We start from the raw sequence: 27,831 nt of genomic DNA, 5'->3' as shown, positions 1-27,831 counted from the left end.
ATTTTAGGATCTTAAAAAGAAGCTTTGTAAAAATGTATTCTGGTCCGACGAATATATTGCAGTACCTGATGTGTCATTGTCTAAAGGAAGCTGATGGGGACAACAAAGAGGATGCAGATAAAGAAAACATATCCTCGTGTTTTACATAGATATGTGTTTGTCTTCTAATGCCAACTCGAACGACTTGCGTTTGTGCCACTTTTGCAGTGCAGGAACTTGCCTTAGTCACAAGTCCCAAGAGGCATCTCGGTTGACTGTCTGCTGTGCCACTTTAGTCAAAGCCTCAAAAAGGGGAAGTCGCCCATGATCTTCTTTCCAATGCACTTTGCTTCTTCATTTTCAGCAGCAGCTCCGACAAGTCGCTTGTATTGCTCTTAACGATTTTCAGATTCCAAATGGGTCTTCTGCGGGACTACTTTTGGTTATGGCTGGCGCTCGGGATCATTTTTGCCTGTTTGCTCATCGGCATCATTTTCGCCATCGTCAACATTTGCATCCCCCGGAATGGTTGGTTCAGTCAACGCTTTTTTTTTCTTGGCGGTCATCAATGACAGCGTTTTTCAAGCTGTGTACCTCTAAGATTTTATTACATTGTTAAAGGGTTGTTGCAGGTACAAACCAGCAAATTGTAATATAATACATTGCAATGCCGTGATAGGTACAATTCATTTATCTTTTCAATTTAAAAGCAAATTGATGGGAACATAAAGCAACATTGATAAACTGTGTTACAGTGACCCCTTTGAAAAACATCCATGCCTTTATTTTGTTAAGTTCGATATAAATACGCATTGTCACAAGTGACAAGCCATAAATAAAACCGATGTTATTACAATGTTAATTTGTCTTGCGTTCCCAAATAAAATATGCCAAGAAATACAAATTAATACACAAGAAATACAAATTAATACACCTCTAAAAGCCCAGCACTCTATTTTTATTTTTGCCGTTTTCATCCATAAATACTTTGCAATGGTTCAAATTTATCTGGCTAAAAATAATCTCATCGTTGAAAAAAAGCTTGATAATTACTGATCTAATGAGACTGAAGCAACCTCAGTGTTTTACTGATACAAGACAACATTTTATATACATTATATCAGCTAAAAATATATATTTTTGAGGGGGGGGGTGATTGCAATGTGCAGATGGCAGCTGTTGTATGTAATACATAGTGCGGTGAACACCACTAAAAACATGACCCGGTTAGTGTGAAAAAAAACACAGACCTCAGTTGCGTTTTTTTTTTTTTTTTCTCCATGAATTCTGGGGTGGCATCCAAGCACCGTCGAGCCTTCCAAGATAAACTTTCATACCCATTTTCAAACATCATGACACAGCTCTTTTCTGCTGGCTTTTCCTCACTTAAGAAAATCTTCCATGGAGTTTTCCTTCTCAACTTAATGGTCTGATTTTGTTTCAATATCCGTATATTCACCAAAGTTTAACTAAGTAAAAGATGGCTGGAAACCTTCCACGTAAACAATGTCTAGTTGATGTTCCCTCTAATTTTTTTTTTCATCAAAAAAGTAGACCTTAACCAGTGCAAAGCATTTATTGGATTAAAACATAACTCAACAAAGACTACATTCTAAAATAGATATTGAAAAATGTGCAGTTGCTGTGAAAACCTTTGTGCTTCCTTCCTGCTTTCAATTGCGGTCACACAAAAATTACAATTCATATCGAAAATAAAACTGTTACTGTTCTAATTCTATTGGACGGTGTCCTATTGGGCAACCAGCAAATTTTCTTTCAGTTCTATAAACTTATTAGCGTTTTGTTTTTTTGATTAGCGTTGAAGAAATCTGAATCCTGGCAAATTGTGACATATAATCTTGTCAAAGCGCAGTTCATTCTAGGTCACCTGAAGTGGATGAAGCGAATAATAAAGTCATTTAAATGCAGATTTTTTTATTTGTTTATTTCTCAATTGACTGCTGATTATTTCATGTATTGTACTTTTGTTTGTTTGTTGTTTGTTTGTGTGTCCTTACAGAGAAACGCAGATTGTCACAGCGCCATAAAGACGCCAAATACAAGTAATAAAACCGTAAAATTTAAATTTAATTCGGCATGAAGGTGGATGTAGTTTTACGTTGTTGGAAAAGCTAGCCCTGCTAGCTGCATCAATATGCTAGCCTGCTAAAAGGCTACTTGTTATTGTTTTTTTAATGGAGAGGATTAACAATCCAAACATATTTTGCTCCAACAAGAAATTCCTTCAAATATTTTTTTTAAGTACACCGCATTTACCTTTTTTTTCTTCTTCTCTCAGGGAAAACAGATACCAAAAGCGGAACCATACTACTCCAGCCTTGCCTCCTCGCACCCAGTTCCTGTTGCCAGGTAACATTATCATTTATTATATCTAATTACACGTCATAATTATCATGATGGATGAGATAGTTGACCAAAATATATTATCATGTGATTTAGAAGCCCAGAGCTATGAGAACATCGCAGAGGTTCCTGACCAAAGACACATAACAATCTCCCATAACCTCCATGACCACGAGCAGAACATAGCTGACCTTCCTGAACATAGACGCATCGTGGACCAGCAGCCTTATGGCAACCAGACCCTGATCAAAGTCCATAACCATCATCAAACTCTGACCAAGATCCATAACCAAGGTCAGAACCAAGGCCTTCTCCATAACCAAGATTGGAATGTCCACAACCAAGCTCGGAACCTGAAAAACCTCCAAAACAACCTTCAGACCTTCACCGACCAACATCAACCAATACACCAGAAGACTGCAAGCCTCCACACTCATAATCAGACCCTGTCCAACTTCCATAATCAGGATCAGAATATGATCAGCTTCCTTAAACGTGACCAGACCCTGACCCATCTCCACATCCAAGATCACTACCTGAACAATTTCTCCAACCAAGATCCGAATCCGAGCCACCTCAGCAACCAAGATCAGGACCTGAGCGACCTTCAAAACGACGAGCAGATCCACGATGAGCAGCCAGACTACGTGGAGGTAGAGGAACGTGACCAAGAAGAGTTTCCTCTGGTTCCATCGTATGAGGAAGTCCTAGATCTGGAGGAAAATACAACAGAGGACTATGATGACATTGAAGACGAGAAGGACGACCACAAGAAGGACTATGACGATATTGCTTGAGTCTCAATTTGGAGATTTGATCAATCTGCTGGATCTGGGTCAGGGATTAGAACATGACTATGCTAAGAAATGGCAATAGTTAAAATGTCTGACTTTTCTTTAAAATAAAAAAAACACGCTGATATTTCTATCAATGAAACGCGTGACATGTAACATTGGCAAGTTATTGAAGACTTTGAGTCATGGGGTCATCCGCTAACATTGGCTGCTAGCGTTACATTAGCAATTATCTCTTCATAGTACTACCAGAGGTGGGCTACCAGAGCACTGATGGGTCTTCTTTTTGCCGACAGACCACCGAATGATGAAAACATTTTAAAATGACAGACTTTATGCAATCAGGAATAACTGGCTGAGTGCTAGAGCATTAATATGCAACAGTTACTATTAAGAGAGAAAGTGTGTTTAACGTGAGAAACACTTTCTCCTTGTTGAAAGTGGTCAGCCAGGCTAGCCAAGATCAAGGTTTGTGCTACGTTTCAGAGTCAAGATTTCATGAACTGAAATGCATACTTGATCAGCGCATTCATAGCACAGACTCATACTGTATTTATTTTTGGGATTATTTTGTGCATGTTTACTTAGTTCTGGGTCATGCGAAGTGCTTCCTGTGTGATGTCATTGCTAAAGCGCAAATGAGGCGCTAACAACGGCAATGTCAGGCGCGACAGTTCAAAGTGTAAAATGTGTTTTGATGCGAATACATAGAATGTTAGTTGTAGCAAATGTAAATTTTATGCTCGTTAGTTCTACGGTCTAAATTGGTGGGAAGTGTGGATGAAATGAGTAAAGATGAAAAGTGAAAGACCACAGTAAACATCAATGCAAAAACTATTGTCTCGTTTGTGGGCAAGCGCCATTTTTATAAATGATAAAAATGTATCACAAACTGAACAAATACAGTTGTGATAACGTGTTACATTATAGTCATGTTGACGCCAGTGCTGGTGTCTCCTGTCTCATATTGTATGCCGACAATGTCACCTTTAGTATCTTGAATTTCTTCACGTTACCAGAGACAATATTTTTTCGCCGCGTTTCGTAAGCTGAATGTTTCGTAACAGGAGGCGTTAGTAAGTAGAGGTACCACTATATATTTATATTTTTGTGTTATTTTCACTTTTTAAAGTAGCTTTGGAAATATTTGTTGAATGAATAAATCGCTTGCACATAGTTCAGCGTAGCATTCTGGGATGCCTTTCTATTCAGGTTATCAAAATACTCATTGTAAAATGACAATTTTACTCTGATAGGCCTACAGCTAGGAAATACTGTACAACAGACATTTTTACTAACCCCCCCAATAAAAAAAAACATTATCTTAAGCTCATTAAAACCTTGCTTTATACTTGCAGTGTATGTGACGGACAACATGCGGTCAAATGTGTGTTTATTTCAACTTAAAACAATTGATGTAAAGCAAAAAGAAAATATAAAATGCTCGCCTTTGAGAACCACAAGATTTACAATCGACCTATTTTAAGAAATACAACCAGTACATCAAAAAATGAAGAAGAAAAAACACGTTTTATAGAAGTTGTAAGAGTCAGGGTTAAATATTAGATGTTGATAAATAATGAAGGCCGTTTCTTGTGAACAGCTCCCTTGTTGTGACAGGCAGGCTCTAAACTGTCTCCATAATCCCAAACCGCTTGCCTCGGGTTGTCTTTTTTTCACATGGCAATGACGGCAGAGCTGAAGATGAAAACATATTCTCTTGCGCTAAGCTAACCACCTCATCATAATATCAGTCACTTCTTCACTTTGGTTTGAGAGCTTTAATGGATGCGTGTGACGGGTTTGCAGTATTCATCAATATTTCTGTATAAATGATGATTATCATGTGGAGAGAAAAATGCAATGCAGGCAGAGAAATTTGAGCTGAGAATATATATATATATATAGTATTTATTGTTTATTAAACAATTATATAAACAATATGTTTTTTTCAGTACTTTTAAAACAAAATTGAGTTCAACTGTGTACTTATCTAATCCACGTGAACATAGTCTTCCAAAAGTCTGCTGGTCTAAAGCCAATAAACTGTAAAAGGCTGTGGACGGGTATTTACTGTTTCTGTTTGACATTTCTTTTGGGGAAGAAGGATTTGAGATGCAAGTATTTTGTGGTGTCATTGAACTTCTGTGAACCAACGACTATTCACAAACAGGGATAAAAGTCAATAAATATGAAAAGAACCATCAACAATTGTTAACCACAAAAAAGAGGATTTGCGTTGAAAAATGATTTTTAAAACATACTTGTGAAAAACTACAATTCGCACTTCCTTTTTGGCGCTTTATTCTGGCGAGGTCTAACCGGAAGTGGCCCAAACTAAGCGCTAGCTTGGTTTGGCTAGCATGTTTGTACCGTCACGTTCGCATTCCAACGTGAGCCGCAGCTGTAGCGAGATGATGTGAACCGGCCGCAAAGAGGACTTTTCGCCTCCCCGAAACTGTCTTTTGTTCGTTTTGAAGGACCAAATCCTCCCCGAAATGGATCCTACCGCTTGCCCCGACGGCTACAGGGCTCTCAGCATCAGCGAGCTGAGGGAGCTTTTACAAAGCGACGACAAGATGGAGCAAATCATTGGACTCAATGATAAGGTGGGTACATGTTAGTACAGTATCAGCTTCCCCCCTCGAAGAGCCTCCGCCACTCTTATCTGCGCTATTTGTTCTCGTCTTTAAAAAACGGTTGGTGTGCACCTTTTGCACCTTTTGTTGCAGAAAATTGGCGCTCTACATGCTCTGTTGATTGCATGCGTGGCGAGCGGTCGCAATTTAAAATGTTACAACCAGATTAAATACTGATTTAGTGTCCAAGGTAAATCATTTTGAAGCGTTTATCAAATTGTCTTTTGTTGTTGTTGCTTATTTGTTACGTTTACCCGGAACCCACACGTCCTACCTTTACCCTAGTCTTTGTGGCTTAATGCAAAAGTCCGTTGAAAGTCTCCGCTCATTTCACGGACTCCTTAATTCTCAAATCCACCGTTTATCAATTCAATCAACTTTTGTTTTGAAAACACGCTTTGTACTCTATTATAGAATTCGGCGTTCCCCCTCAAAATGTATATGATCTGTTTTGACGGAAATTTCAACTTTTCAGCTCCCTGTTCGCGCTTCAAGCGTGCCCTGAAAGTGCCGCAAGGAACGACGTGAAATTTCCACTAAAATGTTATTAACTGGTCTTGTGTGTCGTCTTGGTGGATGTCACCCATGCCGAACGAAAATGTGATGTTAGAACTTTCAAAAACGCTTCTTATGTGAAGCAAACCCTGCCCACGGCGTTGCTGTTTAACGCAGTCAATTAAATATGTGCTGTTTCTCAACGGATTTTCGCACTCGTTGCGGCACATGCGGCGACCTTACTGGCAATAAGGTATGTTTTTTGTCTGCAGAATGACGATACCATACTGCTCATATTCCATGTTCTTGGTCAAAAAGCTCACAAAAATTGTTCATATCAATTGATGAACTCCAGATCTTATCAGCAGCGGGCCTTGGGGGCCACCAAGGCCTCCTCTGCTGGCCTAAACAAACTCAAAAAACACTTTTATTCATAGACATTTTAAACCCTTTTTTCTCAATGGTTTGTTCTCTTAATAGCTGCCTTTTTGCAGCACTTCCTTTGATTTTTATACTAGTTTTTTTCGTCTAATAAATTGAATACTAACTTTTTATCCAGTCATATTGAGAAAAGTCATTGTTTATGACTTACATTTCTTGATTACTTTGAGTCAGTTATAGTCTGTAAAATCATACTTACTGTTTCAAAATCCCCCATGTCATGTGACATTTGCAAGCTGAGCCGTGATTGGTTGTTAACTGAGCATCTGTGACATCATTTTCTATGGACAGTAAGTGACAAAATGGCCACACCCTGAGATGGATTTAAAACGAGTGGATTTTGCTTCTTAATTTGTATTATTACTTTCCTCTTTAATAAATGTGAAAAAAATCCACATACAAAATATCAATTCATAATGCTGCATTTCAACCAGAAGTGTTATAGAATATATTGTACAGCAAAATTCAGCTATGATTCCCCCTTTAACTAAACAAAAGATTCTCTCTCACATTCTGCAAAAAAGATATGAAAGCTGGCTTGCTTCAAGTTGTCTATTTGTCATTCCCAATTAAGTTTTTCTGTGAATCAGAGATACCATCGCAAATGTAGTTCCATTTTTTTTTCCATCCAAAAATACTTTGCAATGGTTAGGAGAAAATCCGACGCAGGGGTTACATCAATTGAAAAAAAAAAAGAAAAGTGACTGAACACACTCTGGTTAACCCCAAATGAATACATTCCAACCACACTAGTAGTACTGCAATCTCCCAATTAAGTTTACAGGGGTTTAAAGTTTATTATCTTGGTGCCCATTCCTTGAAGATACATTTGTAATTAAGAGCAACATGCTGCATTTTCTCCGGAAGAGCTGTCATGTGTTTGTGACATCCTCGGCTTTCTTCCGAAAAGGATGCGACATTTGACACCAGGCCGCAAGGAGGATTTCAGTCAATGTGGACCGAGCGCAGACATTGTTGGGTCCTGTCCAAATTTGCACGTCAGAGGGATTCCTGAGATGTAAATTTAGTCCCCCTGCCCCCCTCAGGGGATGTTTGGAGTGACCCAGCACGCTTTACGGCCGTAAGACAGCACCGGCTGGGCAAGCGCTGGAAAACAAGTCTTGGGGAATGGTTCGCGTCCACCGTGGTGCGTCTTGGTGTGTGGTCTGCGAGCCAAAGCCGCAAGCACGCTTGGCTCCATCCTCAGATGGAGCTTCTTTGAATATTTTTGAATAGCTCTAGCTACTTGTTATTTGACGGGATACTTCCGGGCTCTACTTCCGCAGCAATTAGCCCCAAAACACCAACACATCTTCTGCCTAGTTTGGTCTGTGTCTTATTCGCAGAACTTTAGACTCTTTGAGACAGATTCCGATATTCGGCACGCTAAAATTCGGAGGACCGTTTAATCAGCCGATTTCTTAAAAGAAAAGTTAGATTGATGAAAACAAGTTCTGTTTGGATTGCATAAGATTTACAATAACAAATCTATGAGCAAAACGTATGCCTTTTTTTCTGTTGTTTTATACAGATGCACATTGTCGTTGATGACTCATTTTTCAAGGGGGGTGGACCAGGAATAGAAATGATGACCACAACATCTACCTTTTGGACTTGTGAATGAGATACCATGAAAAAATTCAGTTTCAAAGTCGAATAAATATTTCTTTTCTTTTTTTTGTTTTCAATCCAAAAATGCTTTGTGCTGTTTTGGGGGAATTTAGTTGAAAAAAATAATTGGGAAATCTTGTCACGCTGCCATTTCAAATCGTTTGTTTGGATGATTTTTGGGATCTCTGTGATGCTTGAAAGCGCCTCATTCTTAATGAGGAGGAGAGCATTACAGATAACCGTTTTCACAGAGAAGGACGATCATTTAAATGTCTGGAGACTACAACAATGCTCCTTGTCATTATCATCTGGGCTCCCACGATCCCCCACGAGTGTCATCTTTCAGTTTTTGCTGAATGCAAGCAAAACTCCCCGGGCAGTCCGAGCGGGATAAGCCCCAGCATGAAGTGACACAACCACAAACAAAGCGCCTTATCTTTCTCCACACTGTGGAAGTTAAGAATAAACAGCAAAATGTTCTCTGAATTCTCCCGCTTTTTGGATGCTTTCATTCACCCTTTTGGTGACCCATAACAAAAAAAAAAAAATCACATCTGAGACTTGCCTTTGTGGGTTTTTGTGACTCTTTGGGAAGAAACTGTGTGAGACTGAATTAATGTGGTAGACTTTTAAGAGTTTTTTTTTTTTTTTTTAAATCTCTTTTGAGCTGTGTTTGAGACTGCATTATTCTGCCTTAAAGGCAATACATTTTAATAATTTAGAACCATATACCGGCTCCAAAAATTCATTATCAACCTTATTGGCGGCTAATCATGGGTATTGGTGTTGAAGACAACATGCCTACCTCTAGTATAGAAGTTAGCTAATTGAGTATATCCTAATTGAAATATCCAACCTGTGTATCAGGTTCAAAAGTGGTTTGAAATCCTTGGTGTGGACAGTCGTGTCCTAGTTTATAGACGTAATTGTCAAGAATCAGTTTGTAGGAAAGTATCATATTTAAGCTTTTGGCATTATCAGTGGCATTTGTTGTCCATTTCCTTTCTACTAAATGCTGCCAAACAAAAGGACGCCACTTGTTTCCTGAGAAAAAAATGTCCGCTTGCGTTGGGAAGAATTGCTGAAAACCTTAAGGCATGGAATGTCTTGATCATTCGTGGACATCAAAGCGCTCCTGTCAACACGTCAAGCTTGTCCTTTAGTCAAAACACACGGCTCGCTTTTCCGTATATAAGGCACATATATGAAGTGCTAAGCTACCCAGAGTGCCTGCCACATTCCGTTTTGTAAAAATAAACCAACCGTTGAAAGGGAAACAATCATTTCAAGAACGCTGGTGTCTTATTTTTACTTTTAAGAAGTAAGCTTCAAACGCACACGTCACCCAAAAGGCCAGGGCCTACTTTTAAAGCTATGCGCTTTAATGTAGCGGCTTTTTGGACGGTATCCACCCACTGTTTCATCAATGGTCATTTTTGTCAGACTCTCTGGTGTTTTAGCTTTGAATGTTCGTAGTAAGGAATCACCCTGGAATATATCCCCAGTAAAAATCAAAACAAAAAACATTTTCTTTTGTGTGCAATCATAGTTCCAACCTCCTACCTTACACAATCAAAAAACAATAAGTGTGTGTTTTTTTTGTTTTTGTTTTTGTTTTTTATGTAGTAATCATGATATTTCCCAGGGTGATGCATTTATGTAAAAAAAAAAAAAAACAACTGTCATCCAGAACATTGCTGACCTCGCTGTGCTGTGTAGCGGAAAAATGGTCACGGCCTTGTGGTGATTCCCGGCCCACCGGGGCACAGCCAAGGTGGTCCGGCTGTTAACAGGGATCAGTTGAGGCAGCTTCCCTTTCAGAGATTCTAGCACGCACACAACAAACTGGGGAAGCAATTTGAGCATTATTCAATTTACTGAGTGCACTGAATTGTCTGACAACGATGTACATGGAAGATAGATAGATAGATAGATAGATAGATAGATAGATAGAGACACTACAACATATCTCGCACAACATGTAGATGACTGGGGAAGTGGGGCAATGCCGTGACTCTGCCGGGAGTGGTCAAGTGCGGCGCGTTCTCAAGCGGCAGCCACGCCACGTGGTTTGAATTCGGGAACGACAGAGGTGTCGAGTGTGATGGTCTGTGGTGTTTGCGTAAGAGTGCAGTCTGTTTATCACTCTGGGGGCACTTGGTAGGAGAGGGGGACTAGTAGTGCTCGAAAATGTCATTCAGTGAAAGGAAAAAAAAAATGAGTACATGGATTAAAAATCAGGTTTATTTTTATTGCACCTTTGTTGAAAACCATCATGTACAAAACCATCACTCCAACTCAACGCCTGATGTGGGCTTTCCAGTTTCAGGAGCTTCAAGTGGACAGAGAGATGATGATGGCCTCCAATCGCAGCCTGGCCGACGAAAGCCTGGCTCGGCGACCCCACCTTAATAACGGCAGACTTCAGTTGGCGGAGAAATACCGGGAGCTGTCCTACCTGGCAAACACGTGCTGGGAAAAACAGAGTCAGCTTGGTAAGTTCAAACCCTGGGCCCGAAGACTGAGGGGGATGGCTTTGGGTTGGGAGGAACGGGTGGGCAGAGGTTATTTTTTTGTTCCCTATTAGATGCCAGCCTAATATTGTGAAAAGCTGGGAAGCAGTGATGACAAGATCACGGTTTTAAATACCAACATGGAATGGGCAAATATGGTTGTAGTTATAGACTAGAAAGGGGGTCGAAAACCTGCGACTCGCTTTCATCCTTATGTTGCAGCTCTCAGTGGTTTGGGAAAATAAATAAAAGATAAAAGATGAGATGTTGAAATCTCAGTTTGTAATACGTGTCATGTCACACACCTCCCACTTGAAAGATACTCAAAATAATGGTCGTAGGGTATCAAAAAATTGTATGTTGGTTCAGTTGGTGGAAAGTGTGTGTTGCAATTGTGAAAAAAATAACTGAGTGATGAACAACATGTAAAAAAAATGTGCCCGCATATGACAAAGTTGAATGGAATCCCTTTTGACTGGAGAGCGACACCCTAACCGTGTATTTGGCAAAAGTGGAAGTCTCTCGTCAGCTTTTGGAAAAAAACTCTTGACTTTGAAACAAGTCGTCAATTGCTGGGCAAAAAGCCCCAGCGTGACTCTGGAGTTTGGTCATGGGAACCAAATGGGGCATATCAAATACCGGCAGGAAGCCCGCCACAGTTGTCAAAGAATTCACGGGGGTGAAAGGGGCATTGCTTTGGCTTTTGACAGGGCTGCGCTTCAGTCTGAAATTCCATGCCTTCTGGACACACCGCAGAAAATCTTTTCTGTTTTGAAGCCACGCTACCAGCAGGTGATAAACTAAATCCTTGCCGCTTCATTTTCACAGGGAATTTTCAGTACCGCTTATGTAGAACTCCGGAGTGTTAGCTTCTCTCATGAAAATAGTTTCACTTTTAGCTTTCAGGCAATGATTAAAAGTTTTGCAGATTTTTTTTTTTAAGCTCCCGGTGTTTTTAGGAGTGTGCGTACATTACACAGATTCAATCCCACATGGCGGGATGGGAGGGGGTCCGTCTTTCCCCCGCAAAACATCTGAATCTCATTTAACCAACAAGGAGGTCAAACTGGAAAAAACAAGGTGGACTGGGCTATTAGTAGGACATTATTGACTGGGTGACTGACAGCGGATCTCTCAAAAACCTCTCAAATGAAGACCATAATCTGATCTTCAAGGGTACAGTTATAACCATTGCCGGTATTTGTGTACCGTATGTCACATCGAAGCGGAGGGAAAGAAAAATGACTCGTAACAAAACTCAAACTGCATGATAATCTTTCCCAGACATCTAAGTGTTGGGCCTTTTGCTGACTTTGATCTGTCATGGCCTCCTGAAAAATGCACTTTCATCAAGCGCCACCTGATTGCATCTTTGTTGTCGGCAATGCGGCTACGTGGATCTTTTTTCTGGCGGACCCTGGCGCATTATGAGAAGGAAAAGAGGGCTTGACTTTTCTCCTTCAGCCCTTGGGTGTGCACGTGAACAAGCCGGCACGGATGTCGGCAGGTGGGGGGAGAAACAGCGAAGGGCAACCTCCTACGCTCTGATCTCACAACAGTCGTCACTTGGGTAAAGAACATCCCAAGTAAGATGAGCAGCAAATCGTCTCCCAAGATCTCCATTTCAAACAAATTGGTCGGGTCCGAACATGACTACGAGAATTTTTGCGCAAATGACGAGCAGGAAGGAGAGGACGTCCGTGAGTTAGATAGGAGGCGCTGTTTGGCGCGTCAGATAGTGATGATGACTTTTAGGGCTTTTCAACAGCATGTTATTCGATATTCGATGAAGAAATGTGTGTAATAATTTCGTCATTTTAATAACACACACCATGGAGTAGACTTATACTGGCAATTATTACTACTTTTTTAATTATTAACTAATTACTACCAAGCATTTATCACTTTTTTAAAATACTAATAAATGCTTGCATTTATGACTTAATTGGTAGTCATATTTCTACATTTTTTGACGGTGTGACGGCAGATGTTATGAATGTAAAAGCGTGCCTTGGCACGGTAAAGGTTGGGAAACACGGCAGGCGTTGACAAAAGTTGCTTTTAGGATCCCTGTCAGCATCACAGCACAAGCGTGACCCCCCTGAATTGTCATTTTTAAGATCAAGTATCGTTCTTTCTGGGGGGAAGCGGTGCGCCTGTAGCAAAACACTGGGTGCTTGTCAGGTAAAGTTCATAGTGTTGCTGGCGTGACTCATGTGTCGTTGGTGTCTGATGTCAGTTAGTCTCTGGTTGCTTTTCCGCTCACAGCTGGTGCACATGGATCCAGGCTTCAATCACCTCCGCTTTCCTAAATTCGCCTTGACATTCTTTCTATTATTTACCAAGCTCGCCCAGCCAATTTCAGATGGATCGCCCTTGACTTTTTTTTTTTCATTTATTTTTATTTCGTGTCTGGGAGCTCAACGGCTTTACGATTTGAGAACGTTTGAAGTGTTGGAAATGTTCTTAGCTGCGCGACGGCCGCCGTCTTGCGATGACAAGACGGTGCGTCGTTTCCAGCTCCTCTCTTAATCTCCTTTAATCCCCCCACGCCAAAGTGGTTCAAGGCATGGAAATGATCTGCTCGTCACAGGAACAATCCAGTGGCAATTAGCTTAGCGCAAAGCTACTCCGCCAAAAGATGTAAATAGCCATTAGCTTGTGATGCTCCCTGTGGTCATTTGTTTGTAGCCATCATCATCAGACACATGCTGTTCACCAAGAACCTTTTTTTTTTAATGGTCGTTCCCCCTGAGGAGCAAGATTCTTGTGACTGGAGTACAGAGTGCACATTGTTGGGAACTTCACAACAGCTTTTCGCTCTTTGACGCAAACGTTAACGATTCAAGATGTGGAATGATGAAGTGTTTTCATGTGCTGTGAGGAGCTTGCTCAAGCAGGGTACACGCAGATTGACAAATTGCCAAACTTGAGAATGTTCTCTCCCCTCGTGATCAAATTCAGCAGAGGCAACATTTTTGGACGTCCAGAAAAGAATGATACAAAGCCATTTATTTAGATTTTTTTTCTGCAATATAAATTATTTTTCAATTACATGTTTGAAAGCACTGCTAAAGACAGGAATATAAGAATAGGATGCAATTTGGGAGATAAAGAGCTACCGTATTTTCCGCATTTCAATTCTTCAATGCAGAGGTAGCAGTTCTGCATTTCAGTTATGAATTAATTTTTTATAATTAATTTTTTAGAACACCCTGTTTGAAATTTTAATATGCTAAGTATGCTCCGATTTTGAAGCCTTGGGGGCAAGGCGCAAAAACCGCGACTTTATGTGAAAGGAAGCAAGATTTTATCAAATAAATCCAGAAACTGTTTTTAAATCAACAAAACGATATATTTTATGTTTTTATTTGCAATTAGAGTAGAAATTTAAGTTGAGGGTCATTTTCAAGGTACTGCATAGCATGCTGACTAACAAATCATTTGAATCAGGTGTGTTGGGGAGAGGAAAACAGGAAACACCTGTGCTTTCTTGCATAGGTGTCAAATTCCAGTCCTCGAGAGCCGGTGTCCTGCATGTTTTCCATGCTTCTTTCTCAAACTTGCCTGATTTAAATGATTAGAATCGTCTTTCAAGCTGCAGCAAAACTTGCTGAATAATAATCATTTGAATTTTGGAGCAAGAAATCTGGAAAACATGCAGGACACCAGCCCTCGAGGACCATACTTTGACACGTGTGATCTAAACGTTCTTTTAATGTAAGCGAGACATGTTTTTTCCCCATTCTTCAGATAGTACTTTCCACAAATCATCTTGATTGTTTTGTTGACATTCCCTTTAGCGAAGCCCCATCTAGTGCATGCATTACGCAACCCCAGAAACTACTGTAGCTTCTATTCTATGCACCTTATAATTCGATGCACCTTACAGTGTATCTGAAAACAGTTATAAAAAAGAGGCTTTCATTAAAAGTGCACCTTATAATCAGATAGGGTAAATGGGGTATTTTTTTTTTTTTTACACCATTTTAGGTTCGCTTGACTTTTTTAGTTTTTATTTGTTTGTTCTAATTGTTTTTATTGGGCTAAAACAGCGACCCTGGCATGAGTTGCCTTTCCCTTTCATACCTCCATTTTGATCCCACTATTTTCCTCTTTACTGACTATGAACATCGGCTCCAAATATCATTTATTGCCCCCCTTGACAACTAATAATGGGTTATCAGCCCTGAAAACCCCGCATCTGTCAATTTCTAATGTTTATCGTAGGAGGAACTGCCAACCTGGTTGATTTATTATCGCTATCTTAGCGTTTGTGTTTCTTTATGAGAGTGGAAGCTGTCATTTTCAAGCCTACCTGATCACTGAACGCCGCCTCCGCGTTTCACATGAGGCGTGTTTATTTTTTCCTCTCCGCGGCTTCTTTTTTGATGCCACTTTGCTTGAGATCATCTCCCCGACGCAACGAGCGAACCCATCAGGACGGCAAACCAATTGCCGAGTGTGACACCACGATGCCTGCGCCGGCCTCCCCCAGGTCCAATTCCCTTCCCCTGCCGAATGTAGGTCACTTTTCAGCTGCCGTAGGAGTGTTTGTTTTCCCTGGCTGTCAGCTCACATTTGCATCCCCCGTCTTTAAACGAAACGTCCGCAGTGCGCGCTCGTCGGACAGGAGCGCTAGCGCGCTCGCTTTTCTACCTTACGCCGGATGTGAGATTTGCCGCGGAATTAGTTATGTTGACGTATTGGTGTTCAAAGAAAAGACAACACTTGCGTGCATCATTTTCGTTTTGAAATCAAAATAGATTAGAAGAACATTGATATGATGGATTTTTGAACAAGGACAAGAACTATTTTTTGACAGTTAATTTACAGTTCATTGGGTAAGAAGAAATAATGTGCTAACACGATAACCAAAAGCAGATTTTGGCAAATTATTTGGACTAATCACAAAAAATAATTAGCCTGTTTTTATGGAGGGCAACAGAAATCATAATATTGGTACGGTATCGGAAGTGAAAAAGTTGTATCGGGACACGCCCAAATTTTAAACTGTTATTATAATTGTCATGGCAAAACTTGAACATTATGATGTCAGTTGTTAATAAATGTAATAATAATATTTGTAGAACAGTCACACAACCTTATGGTTCTTTCTCTAAACTTGAATGTGCTGTGATTGCGAGGATGTTTTTATTTATTTATTTGTTATACAGGTTTTGCTTTTGAAGCTAGCTAACGCTGTCAACAGCCCAGGGTGTGCAGTGTACCTGTTCCTGAACCAATAAACCTAATAAACTAAATAGTAACTTGATTCCCACCTTGAAACTACTACTTCTGCTCTTTTGTATTTCCTTTAATGAGAAACACATGCCGAATTTGAGCTTTTTGTGGGCTGAAATTGCTCAGTCGCTTTTCCATTCTCCTTTAAATTGGGAGCTTGGTCTGGGTACCGATAAAAATGCAAAGTCTGCCCCAGTCTGTTTTGAATTGGGGTCCCTGCGTCCACACCCATAATACCGTCAAGCTGAATAATTGATGTTCCTCCTCAATACAATCTAGATGCAAAATGATGAGCAAGACAGCTGCTCACAAATCATGTTCGCCCTGGAAGCGTTTTGTTTGTCACGTCACTGCACAGAGGCGGAGATGGCTGTTCAAGCGCGGTTGTGGTTTCGTAGATGTTCACGCGCAATTAAAATGTGTTTTTGTCGAAAAATGTCAAATGCTGATGAAGACAAATCAATATACGATTCTTTAAATCTGCTTCTGGCTCGTTTGTCATGAACATGCGTGACGACAGGCGACTGACGGCAAGGCGTCTCCTCTCGCTTGAAGGAGAGCCGTGACATCTTCACTCAAGTCCCGGGGGTCAGACTGGGTTCATTGCTGACTGGAGTCGGGGGAGGGGTGCAAATAAAGGTCACTTAATCGACTCTAATATCCCAAAGCCCGTCCCCCGCGGTGGATCTCTCCCAAGCATGGGAGCAAATCCTCATCATTAAAGCCACGGATGTTGTTTGCGAGTCAAATATTGCAGGCTAAGTTTTATCCTGTTTAAAACCAGAGTTTTACGCAGATGAGGAAGTTGTCCAAAATAAATGTTTAGACTAGTGGTTCTCAACTGTTGTCAGGTGGTTAAGAACAGTCAAACAGGTTTTTGTTTATATATATAACTCCCAAAACGCTTTGGTTCCCATTTTTCCCTGTGATTGATCCCCCTGCTCATTTCTTGGAGCAAGAACCAGTAATAATAAATATAATGACAATCATCCAGCTTGTACCTACCCGGTATTAAACAAATGAATGAATCAAAACATAGCTCCCCTGTGTGTATTCCTTGTAGCACATGAGGAGAAATGCAATAATTGTAGGATGTATCCTTCTGTCTTGCTACTGTATACTAAGATCCATTCCACTAGAAGTAGCGTTGGATTGAGTAAATTCACCTGCGACGCCGCAAGGCTTGCTAGGTTCAGAAACACAATGCATCATTAAAACCTAGTTTTTACTTCAACTATGGTTGACAACTTCCTAGAAATGACGTGAATGTATTAAAACCGTTAACACTGAAAATGTGATTTTTTTACATGACCCTATCTTTGGGAGGGGTGGGGGCTTTAGGCAAAGAGCAGATGGCATGAAAATGACTCCAATCTGTCCAGTTTGATGTGGGGAAAAAAAAAAAAATTCTTCTGTCATTGTTTTCAGGAGCCCGAGCGGAGAAGTACAGCCTACAGAGCGCTCAGAACCTTCTGCAAGAAGAGGTGGCACGTGCTGAGGAGAACTCGGAGGTAAACCAAACCCAATCAAGGCAAGCTGCTTTTTACCAACAAAGGAGTGATTTACACACGCCGCATGCTTCCTCCCCCACCCTGTGACGCTCCGATCAATAGAAAAACACTGACACACCCATTGACTGATAGCCAGGCAACAAAGAAGTGGTTCTCTTCTCTCTGTTCCTTTCTTCCATCTTCACAAATTCAGTGACGAGAAGGGACGCGGTGGATATGATATCTTGCATCCGGTGGCTATTTGCTCTGATCTCAGCTATGTAAGATGAAGCGGCTTGCACCATTATGAAAGCTGCACGGCGTGATGCTTTCGCTGCAGGAATGTTCCCACATTCTGAGCTCATTGTTGTCTTCAGTTGTACACCCACACCAGGGAATATAGATGATTCAGGACGAAGAATAGTTAGATTCTCTGAATCACCACTGTTTGTGTGGGATCCTGAAAATAGAGTAATCCTGCGAGTCATCCACACCCTTAGCCCCACACCCAAATGGGTTTTGTAATTACATCTGGATGCCACAAGGTGGCAGCAAAACTGGTGAGAATCAGAAAGCACCGCCATGCATGTAAGCATGTACACGATCATATCACAGATATGCGGTATTTTGGACACGTTACATCCTTTTGTCACTTCTTTCTCCTGCCAGCGCTGAGCTGGATGCGAAAGTTCTCCAAATGCTGGCACCTGGTGCCGTAGGATGCAAATAATTTCCCGCGAAGCAAAATCCGTTGGGATGGGGAGCCTTCGTCTCTCATACGTTGCCAAAAGCAACAGTTGCTCCGATTGTGCATACAGTCAATTATTCCGGCAGACAAAGTGGGCCAAAGTTCACGTGTAAACATCCTCCGTGCTTATTAAATTTTCTTTTTCCTCTGAGGGGTTTGTTTGATGGAATGGACCGCCCCTCGTGGGGCCGACTGTCCGCTTTAAAATTGCAAGATTCCAGGAAGTTGGAGAGAGGAATTTACCTGATAGATTTGGCCTATGATTTTGAGTGTATTTTACACTTAAAATTGTAACCTGCATCTTTAATTTCCGATGGAAACGGACTGGAAAGGTTGCTCTTTTACAAGTGCAGTCTGACTTGACTATCTGATGTTATTGTTGTTTGGCTTGACAGGAGCTGCTGGAGAAGTTCATGGAGGGGAACATGAACCTGGAGGACTTCTTGGACTCCTTCCAGCGCTCCAGAAGGACTTACCACATCCGGCGAGCGCAGGCGGAAAAGATGCAAGACTTGTGCAAGAATCGTCAAGGCAAAGCGGGCGCCGGCAAGGAAGCGCCGAGCGACGTGGCCGAGGAGGCGAAGGCGGACGCTCCAGAACCGCCTCGACCCAACAGCTACCTGGCGCAGGGACCTCTTCGGGTTTTCCAGGTACGCTACGGCCTGACCCCGGCCATCCTGCTGCCTCACTACCCCGTTTCCCCCGCGGCCCCGGCCCAGGCCCAGGCGCGCGCCCCGTCCCAGCCGGCCAGGACTCCCCCGCCGGACCCCCACCCGCAGGGACACGTTCTGGGCTCCGGCGCGCCCCTCCACCCGGTTGGGCTCAGGGTGATCGGACAGCTGCCCGGGGGCTGGCCGGCCAACGGGCGGCCGGTACGATTGCAGCAGCTCTACAGGCCCAACCCCCAGCAGCCCCAGCCGCCCTTGCGATAGGTTAAAAATGCCCTCAAGGGAGGGCCAGAGCTTCTCAGAGATCTTTTCCCGGGAACGTGGAAATTACGAAAGACTGTCCTTCCCAGGATGGCGAGAAGGGACTATTTCATTTAACAGGACAAAGTTCTCTGAAGAGCATGGTAGACTTGTGGTTTACACATATGCCCCGAAGTTGAGAAATCCGGGTTTGAATCTCTGTTTTTGGTTTCTCTGACTTCCATTCAGATTCTAAACACTAGCGCAGTAAATGTCAACGTGACGATGCCTACGATTAATTGGCGACCAGAGGTGGGTAGGTGACGACACATTTTGGATTCAAGGAAGTGTGCTTGTACCTTGCAATTACACCGTATGACGCCAGTAAATGTAGGCTAAAAACTGACCAAAAATATCACTTCAAATGAAACCATTTTCTGTCCAAGAAATTCTCTTCAAAGAACTGTTTGTTGGGGTTGTTTTTTGGGCCGTTCATCCCAGCAAAATTAGACCTTCAATTCTCTCTGACAAACCAAAATAAATCAATTGTGAGCCAAAATAGACAAAAAAACAACCGGCAAGTCGGCTTTACACAACAGGGATCATCATTAACAAACACAACAAAACTGTCAAGCCTATTCCTACCCACCTCTGCTGGCGACCGATCGAGGGTGTACAGTAGACACTTGACCATTCATGGCTGCGCAGTGGTTAACACGGCTGCCTCGCAGCCAAGGGATCCGTGTTTCAATCTCCATGTTCCGGAAAGTGTTTGGAAATGCGAATGTGACTGCCTTGAATGGACTGGCGACCAATCCGGGTTATACCCTGCTTTTCTCGCCAAAACTCAACTTGGGTTTCCAATTCCCTGCAACGCTGATGCTGAGAAGCAGGAAGCGGATGGAATATTCTCAAGGCGGCCTTGTGGAATCCATCTCTAGTATTTTTTTGCTTAATTTATTGGTGTAAATTTTCTTTTGAAGAAGAGCCGTTGCACGTTTGCAATATTTCTCCTAAGGCGTCATCCTCGCTTTTGGGGGATTATAATAACTCTCTTAATTGCGCTCTTCTACTGGCGAGCCAGAACGTTCACGCCGGTTTGACAAACTCCTACTTGAGAAAGTGCCTGTCGGCAACCAGTGCCCAGTCACATCCGTCCGCCATCTAATCGCCATCTAAATGCGATTCCCCGCCGCTGATGATTTTCACACTTTTTTTTTTTTTTTTTACCCTCTTTAAAATGCCCTTCAGAAATGCATAATGCAAAAAATAATGTGACCTAGATCCGCAAGCTGCAGCGTCTCGCTGCGCTTAACAAAGATAATATTGTGTCATTTTGCAGGAAAGGAGCTCAAATCTGCTCAAGATTAGAGGATTGGAACCCATAAACCCTGTCCTGGTAACTTTAATTCATTGTGTAGTATTTTCTCGTGTCAGTTTTTTTTTTTTTTTTTTGCGTACCTGTGACAATGTCACTGAGCACTGGTGGCTGGCCGGATGCACTCTTTTCTGTCCACTCAGGAAAGGGGGGAAAAAAAAAAGGATCAACTCGATTTGTCCGTGTACTCTGCGATTTTGGGTGAGCGTCTGTTTGCTCAAATCATTCTACACGACATCTTACTGTTATTTTGGAATTTTTCATGTTCATGTGAAAAGCCTTTTGGGTTTTCAGTCCACATCCTTGCTCGGACTGCCAGCTGATAGCGTATTAGTGCATTTGGATTTGTAAAAATGCTCCGATACTCAATTACCGATACCTTTGAGCTGTTGTCTAGACAAAGTGCATACGAATAGAAGGAGCTCAAGTATGGATGTGACGCTCAAATGGCTTTCCATCAGTGCTTCCCCAGCAGCCTTTTTCAAAAGTTTGGGGTCACTTTGAGTACAAAGGTCACATTGATCAGTTTTAGTCGGCTAACGTCAGAGCTGTGATGGCAAGCTATCTCGTCTCATCATCGTTAGCGTGACCGGGCTAAAAATAGTGCAGGTAGCATCACAGCTTCACGGTTGTTCTTGATTAATAGATGGAGAGGCAGGTTTTTTATTTCTCCGAAAATGGTGTGCATCCGAAGTCAAAGTTAACGGGAATATGTTTTTTTTTTTTTAAACACCAGATTTTCTTGGTATAAAAGAGTTAGAACGCTTGAAAAAAAAAATTATGTACCAGGGAATTAATGTCTGGACTCTGAAAAGATGCATCAATATTTCTTTCTTTAGGGGTACATGAGTGAATAAAAATGGGAATCTAGTAGGGCTGCACGATTATGGCCAAAATAATAATCACGATTATTTTGGTCAATATTGCAATCACGATTATTCATCCTGATCATCACATCAGCCGCGATCACATGTCTATTTAGTGCCCTTTTTTGTATTTAAACAAGGGTTCAAGGTGTGATACTTACAAATAATAAACAAAAATAAATTATTAAAACAAATTCACAAGACGTGGCAAAAACACAGCTAATTTACTTGCTGAGTGCAAGCCAATGAAAATATAAGCCTACTTAGAACGAAGCACATTATTTACTTTTAGGCAAATTTTAATCAATTAGCAGTTAAAATGTGATTTTCGATCATTTCGAGCTGAATTTATCCCAATTGTTTACCAATCGGACAGCTAGCACTGTATATTTTAGGAATCAGGTGAGAAACTCAATGCCATTTCACATGGTAAATAATATTAGGGTGAGAAAAGCTTTCGTCATGCAAACGTGGGAAATATTGCCCTCCGGTGGTAGGATGTACAAAATACTTGATTTGACTTGAAGCTTGTAAAGCGTGCTCTCTCTGAGACACTTTCATCATCGCATTTTCTAAGTTCACCATTAGTTGGCATTAAATTCTACACGCTGTCGCTTTTAAGACTCTTTTTATGTGTTCCACTTCCTGTTCTTTGTATATCATTTGCGTGCATTGCCACAGTCATAGAAAGACGCAAAAGACACTCCTGGAGTTTTCTGGTTTTCATTCATTCCAACTAAAGGCTGCTGGGGAAAAGATGTCGTGGATGCTCGCTTCGGAATGTACCATGTGGAAAAACTCCCCGCAAAAATTCGTTGCGTCTCCCCTGATACCTGTTTGCCGACATTCAAGTGACCTTACACAATACATGTTTACAGGTGGCGTCATCATTTCCATCTTGCCAATAAAGCACATTTGTTACTCAGACCCCACGTGCAAACCCCGGCGTCAAATCGCTGTTTCTCTTGTCTTTTCGTCCCGTCCAGTCAGCAGGTCAGCTCTCCAGATGAAACGGGCTTTGTTCTTTGGCTTCAGAGGTGCTCGCGGCTGGAAGCTTCAAGGGCGTTCAAGGCCGCAGCAAGGTCAAACATGTTCATCTCAGCAAAAAATTTTCAGAGGTGGGCAACATACATTTTTTTTGCTGGGCCGACATTCGTCACAGCCCCGCCCACTTTCCATTACCGCCGGTCATTTTTTCATGCCCTAAGAAATTGTAACCGTCAGTCCGTCTGTGTCTTTTTGCCCAAACTTCTGCCACCACCAGAGGGTGACACTTGACTTAATTTTTCTGGTCCCTCATTGGTCAGGCGCTGGTCTACTTCTGTCTGCAATTATACAAATTCTTTTCCTGTTTTAGTACTTAACCTTAAAGTTAACAACATATCTGTGGTTCCACAGTTAAACTGCGACACAGTAATATAAGTGTAACACTAAAACAAAACCCGTTAAAGGGTTTAACCTCAGGCTTTAATACACCGTAATGTTTAATACAGGGAACAAGAGTGCATTTTAGTAAAGATGTCCACTGGATGGCGTTATCATACTTACCATGACTCAAAGGGCGGATGTCGGTTCTTGTTTATAATTGCCTGCCCTATATCTATAGTCTATCTATTTGTCTAAATTTCATATGTCACATACATACACTACAAGTGAAACAAAGTATTGCAGAGGTTGAATTTACTAAAAAATTCAGTTGAATATTTCAGTAAGTAAAAAGGGGCTGACGGACAACTGACGTAATGTCGATCCCGACAATTACAACAAGGGATGAAAATTGCAATTCCGCCATTTTCTTCAGCATTCCCGTTGGTCCGTTGGCGAATCGGGCATCAGTCCGTCAGCGCTGACCAAGTGCCCACCTCTGCAAATTTCTATCTGTCCGAATGAACAACAAATTTCAAAATGATAATGCAAGAATTGAAGAACACCGAACAACATCAAATGAAAGCGCCCGATGAGCGCTTTCTTTATCAAATTATTCTGCCGATATCATCGACGTAAAAACAAGGCGAAATGTTTTGCCTTTGTTTTTTGATGAGAAAACACAGTGCGCCTTCCACTATTTCTCTCAGCCTTCTCACATTTTCTCTCATTTGCTATTTTTGAATTTGATCAGGCAAAGCTGCAGTCACACTTTAGGTGTCACTTCTGCTGATGAAGCCGTGTTGGCGTCCACAAACGAGCCGCGTTTGAGTTCGCCTCAGCGAATATGAATGATATGAATCTTAGCATCACATGCCTGCCAAAATTGGAGAGCAGCTGCACGAAAATCATTTTTGTTTCTTTTTAATTTCCCACATGTGTGTGGACATTCTCAAGTGGGTCGGACCAATAAAATTCAGATTTATTTATTTATTTTTAATACTGTCTAAAATAGGACAAGCACAACATAATCATAAAACAACAACTTGCATCTTTATATCGCATTCAATTATGAGGTAAAAAAAAAATATGTATTTGATGATTTGTTTCAAATAATTGAAACTTTATTAATGCCCTAAAAAAATTTGTTGAAATTAAATGTTTTGGCAAAATGCCATGTATTAACAGTCGATACCGTTTCAAAACTGCCACCCTCGGACAAATAAACAAACAAAAAAAAAACATTCTGAAAGCAGTATTTTAAATTTTACCGAAATATTTACGATTTTTGGTATAAAAATACATTTATAGATTCAAATCATATTATCTTACTAGATTATATGCGTTGAGCGTTGCGCAGTAAGTAACTGTTATTTTTTTTTTTTTACATTTGATATATTCGTTCATTACTGTAGTGCTTTTGGCACGTGAAATATCAAATATTGCTCGTGTTTAATAATCCGTAAAGTCATTTGAAAAGTTTTACAGTACGTATTTAATTGGTGATCCTAGAGCTTTGCTGCCCTCTACCGGCCATCAAAATACCAGTTAAACTTGGAAAAAATATCAAACCAAAAAGACTAAAGTCAATTTTATCGTGTGAATTAATATTTTCTTGAGGCACACAACTAAACGAGCATTTCACTGCATCCTATTCGTGAAGGCAAACTAGCGTGACGTCAGTCAAAGGCGATAATGAGAAGGTGCCAAAAGGCCTGTGCTGTCTGAGAATGTTTTTCTTCCCACACTGTAGTTTTTCATTAAAAGCGTCTCAGACGTTAATCTTCTCGAGGTACCTAGGGTGCCATTCACACTTTTAATGCCGCTTTTCATCGCCGCTCTACAGCCAGTTTGAGCAAAGTCTTTCAAGTTGCGCAAAATATCTTGCGTGACTATGGTCAAAATGGACTTTGGTCAAAAATTGGCAATTTTGTAGTTTGAACAAATAACATTAACAAAACAAACAAAAACATGAACGTAACAGTGAAAACCTCCTGTCCGGTTTGACCCCGGTTCTCAATACGAAGAAATAGTCCCTCGCCGGGTTTTGCCCACCCTTCGTAAGGTTCTGGCTCTAGCGTGTCCCAGGAGAAGCACGGGGGTTCACATCTTGGTGACGTCCATGGCGTCGTGAACTTGGAAGGCCAAGTTGCTGATGCCCATCTTGTGCGGGTTCTTATGGTTGTCCTTTTGTTGGCGCTTGCCGTCCATTTTGCTCTCAAAGCAGCGCGCGCAGTGCGGCGTTTCCACCCGCACGCTTTTGTAGAAGTTGGTGAAATCCACGCAGTACTTTCCCGTCTTGGTTCGCGAGATGATGGGCAGGAAGCTGTGGCCCCACTGGATCTCCTGGGGGACGTAAGAGGTCCGCACCTGGCAGGCGGAGCTGGTGGACTCGGCGATGCCGTCCAGGAAGACCACCAGCTCGAAGTCCTGATGGGGCAGCGTGTCGGCGGAGATCTCGTAGAAGGGGCCCCCCCGCTCGATGACGTGGTAGAGCGTGAGCGGGCAGACGAAGAAGAGGTTGTCCTTGCCGGCGTCCACCGTCAAGTCGATGTCCAGCTGGTCCAGGATGAGGGTCTGGCCGTCGGTGGTGGAGGTGGTCTGCAGGAGCTTGCCGTAGATCTGCGTCCCGATGAGGAGCGTCTTGCGCAGGTTGGCCACGCGGATCTGGAGGCAGAGCTTTCCGTTCCTCAGGCAGATGACGGCCGTGTCGCTGAAGCTCACCGTCTTGGCCCGCCTCTTGGGCAGGGAGATCTTGGCCAGGATGACGCCGCACATGAAGCTGTTGATGAAGACGCCGGCTATGGACTGCAGGATGATGACGGCCACCGTCCCGGCGCACTGTCCGGTGGGGGCCCGGCCGCCGTAGCCGATGGTGGTCTGCGTCTCCACCGAGTAGAGGAAGGCCGTGGTCAGGCTGTTGACGTTGGCCACGCACATGGTGTGGCCGCTGGTGCGGTTTTGCCCCGACAGGTCGCCGTTGCTGCGGGCGATCCAGTACCACAGCAGGCTGAAGATGAACCAGCTCCCCGTGAAGGACGCCACGAAGAGGAGCAGCACGAAGCGCCAGCGGAACTCCACGAAGGTGGTCCACATGTCCACCAGGTAGGCCAAGCGGTTGCCCGGCTCCCTGTTGCCCAACTCGATGTTGCAGCGCCCGTCTTTGGTCACCAGGCGGCTTTTGCGGCCCGGGTGCACCTTTGGCTGGATGTGACCCTGGAACCGCTGGAACATCCTGCAAGTACGTTACTAACCCTCAGACGCGTCAACCGTTTAACCCCCGTGCCGGATTTTCAACGTTTGGGGCTCATTTTCTTCCACGTCAACCAAGTGCGCCGTGCCTTGTGCAACGTTGTCGCCGTCTGGGTGAAATTTCAGCTCCCTAACGTCTTCTTTCCATGCTTTCCCTTTCGATGCAACGTAAAGATTAAAATACCGCAAGAGTGTTAAAGCAGGGCTGCGGAAGGATGCGTATGGAGTAATATAAATGTATCCTTCATCAATTCAATCTTTTATTTAATTAATACAACGTTTGTATAAGTCATGGCTAATGATTGACGGCTCAGTGGGAGCCTTCAAGTACGTTTGCGTTTCAGAATTTTGTTAGCATCATTTTTACGGCGCTTTTATCGAAGCACTTTAAATCTCTGCACGTTTGAGTGCAACGTTCATGTTGCAAAAGCGTGTCTGAAATTTTTAAGCTTTTTGGTGGGGGCGGGGGGACTCTAAAATGGTTTACCTGACATGGCTTTGATCCGAAAATGGCCGAGCGAAATAGATTTTTTTTTTTTTTTTTAATAGGTTGTTACACGGAACGACGGCTTCCCGAGAAACTTCTCGGCGTCATTGGCCTTCGTTTTGTGGCGACACCCAGTGACGTGCCCTTCTTGCTTTTATCAACATGACCGACATGCAAATTTGGGGATGTTACGAGAACTCCCAGAGTCCCTGAACGCAACGCGCTGGACGCTCTCGTCGACCAAGGAGGCCAGGGCAAAATTTGGGCAGTGGGTTAAAAAAAAGTAATAAAAAAAATCTCCGCTAAAATAGCGACACTTGTTGAAAGGTCAGCCACACACTTTATGTCGTTTTAAATGAAAATAACATTGAATGACTACGCCATATAGCAGTGTAAGACATTTTGTCCAAAATCATATTTTAAAATCACGTTTACATCCTAAAGCGTGTTTTCACACTAACGTAAAAATATTAGATCCGGAACAAAATGTATGAATTATTTAAAGTATGCTCCTAAAAAGCAGCATACTTTGTAGTTTTCAACCGAAATTATTATGATACAAACGCGTACACATTTTGAATACAAAAAATACCCCAAAGGCGTAATTAAGTGTATTATAAAAAAAAAAAACAATGAACTAAATGACAGTTAAGGATAGCTTCTGCTAACGTCTCAAGCACAATTTAATAAATTTTCAATTCAATACAAATACCAAAAATCCACTTTAACGATTAGCATAAAAAATGCCTTACTTGTTTGCTTTACCGTGGCCGAGATCAAGTTCCAACACTTTCGTGTACTTGCAGAAAAAAAATGTGATCAGATAGTCACTAGCTGCGAGCTAGAGCATAGCTGAGACCCGATTTGTGCTTCTGCCTTTCTTCCAGCAAGTGGCCACTGGGCAAAGAATTTAATCCACAGTGAAATGTCCTAATCCCAGCCACATGCCGGCAGTGTGTACACTGGACGCAATAGATGCACACCCCGCAGACTGGACGGTGGGGTGGGGGTGGGGGGGTTTGACCCCAAACACCTCCATCACCACTTCAAATATTGCTTCTTGTCATTCATACTTTTCACGTGGTAAAAAATATTTCAACGCCTCCTGATTGAAAGTGGCGGCTGAATCAATTGATAACATGAATGCAGTTCACTTGGTTGCCTGGAGGTGGCGCTGGTGTATTGTTGCTATGCAGAGAACTGAGGGACACAAAACACACTCATAGCTGATGTGCAAGATAATTCCCTCCTTAAAGT

At 42.2% G+C, this 27,831-nt stretch overlaps 2 protein-coding genes and 1 pseudogene across 5 annotated transcripts; 2 read left to right on the top strand and 1 right to left on the bottom strand.

The window, feature by feature from the left end:
• Positions 1 to 223: 223 nt before the first annotated feature.
• scimp (SLP adaptor and CSK interacting membrane protein) lies at positions 224 to 5,009 on the top strand. Of its 2 annotated transcripts, XM_088441143.1 has the most exons (4): positions 224 to 507; positions 2,000 to 2,042; positions 2,279 to 2,349; positions 2,440 to 5,009. In XM_088441143.1, exons 1-4 carry the CDS (start codon positions 396 to 398, stop codon positions 3,138 to 3,140), a joined length of 927 nt encoding a protein of 308 aa, XP_088297269.1. In that variant the 5' UTR covers positions 224 to 395; the 3' UTR covers positions 3,141 to 5,009. The 2 variants fall into 2 exon arrangements, with proteins under 2 accessions (XP_088297269.1, XP_088297270.1); XM_088441144.1 differs by lacking the exon at positions 2,000 to 2,042.
• A 492-nt stretch (positions 5,010 to 5,501) lies between these two features.
• vps37d (VPS37D subunit of ESCRT-I) lies at positions 5,502 to 22,397 on the top strand. Its single transcript, XM_088440933.1, has 4 exons — positions 5,502 to 5,746; positions 10,647 to 10,818; positions 17,509 to 17,591; positions 18,714 to 22,397. Exons 1-4 carry the CDS (start codon positions 5,636 to 5,638, stop codon positions 19,248 to 19,250), a joined length of 903 nt encoding a protein of 300 aa, XP_088297059.1. The 5' UTR covers positions 5,502 to 5,635; the 3' UTR covers positions 19,251 to 22,397.
• Positions 22,398 to 22,969: 572 nt separating this feature from the next.
• On the bottom strand, positions 22,970 to 27,568 carry LOC148408421 (ATP-sensitive inward rectifier potassium channel 1 pseudogene; annotated as a pseudogene). 2 transcript variants are annotated; one of them, XR_015868574.1, is made up of 2 exons: positions 26,575 to 27,269; positions 22,970 to 26,070 (listed from the first exon to the last, which is right to left on the bottom strand). The product of XR_015868574.1 is annotated as an ATP-sensitive inward rectifier potassium channel 1 pseudogene, transcript variant X2 (transcript). The 2 variants fall into 2 exon arrangements; XR_015868573.1 differs by lacking the exon at positions 26,575 to 27,269 and adding an exon at positions 27,327 to 27,568 and having other exon boundaries at positions 22,971 to 26,070.
• Between the last annotated feature and the right edge of the window lie 263 nt (positions 27,569 to 27,831).

Source organism: Hippichthys cyanospilos, chromosome 18 (genome assembly GCF_059441005.1).
Source record: "Hippichthys cyanospilos isolate Australia breed blue-spotted pipefish chromosome 18, RoL_Hcya_1.0, whole genome shotgun sequence".
Taxonomy (NCBI): Eukaryota; Metazoa; Chordata; class Actinopteri; order Syngnathiformes; family Syngnathidae; genus Hippichthys; species Hippichthys cyanospilos.
The sequence above is the reverse complement of the archived record's forward strand: the minus strand, read 5'-3'. Positions and strand labels throughout refer to the sequence as shown.

Bases quoted from the DNA above. Each gene is read 5' to 3' on its own strand.
- scimp (XM_088441143.1), top strand. From the start codon at position 396: ATGGGTCTTCTGCGGGACTACTTTTGGTTATGGCTGGCGCTCGGGATC. The intron at 508-1,999 runs GTTGGTTCAGTC...GTGTCCTTACAG, and splicing joins CATTTGCATCCCCCGGAATG to AGAAACGCAGATTGTCACAG. The intron at 2,043-2,278 runs GTAATAAAACCG...TTCTTCTCTCAG, and splicing joins CATAAAGACGCCAAATACAA to GGAAAACAGATACCAAAAGC.
- vps37d (XM_088440933.1), top strand. From the start codon at position 5,636: ATGGATCCTACCGCTTGCCCCGACGGCTACAGGGCTCTCAGCATCAGC. The intron at 10,819-17,508 runs GTAAGTTCAAAC...CATTGTTTTCAG, and splicing joins GGAAAAACAGAGTCAGCTTG to GAGCCCGAGCGGAGAAGTAC. The intron at 17,592-18,713 runs GTAAACCAAACC...TTGGCTTGACAG, and splicing joins GTGCTGAGGAGAACTCGGAG to GAGCTGCTGGAGAAGTTCAT.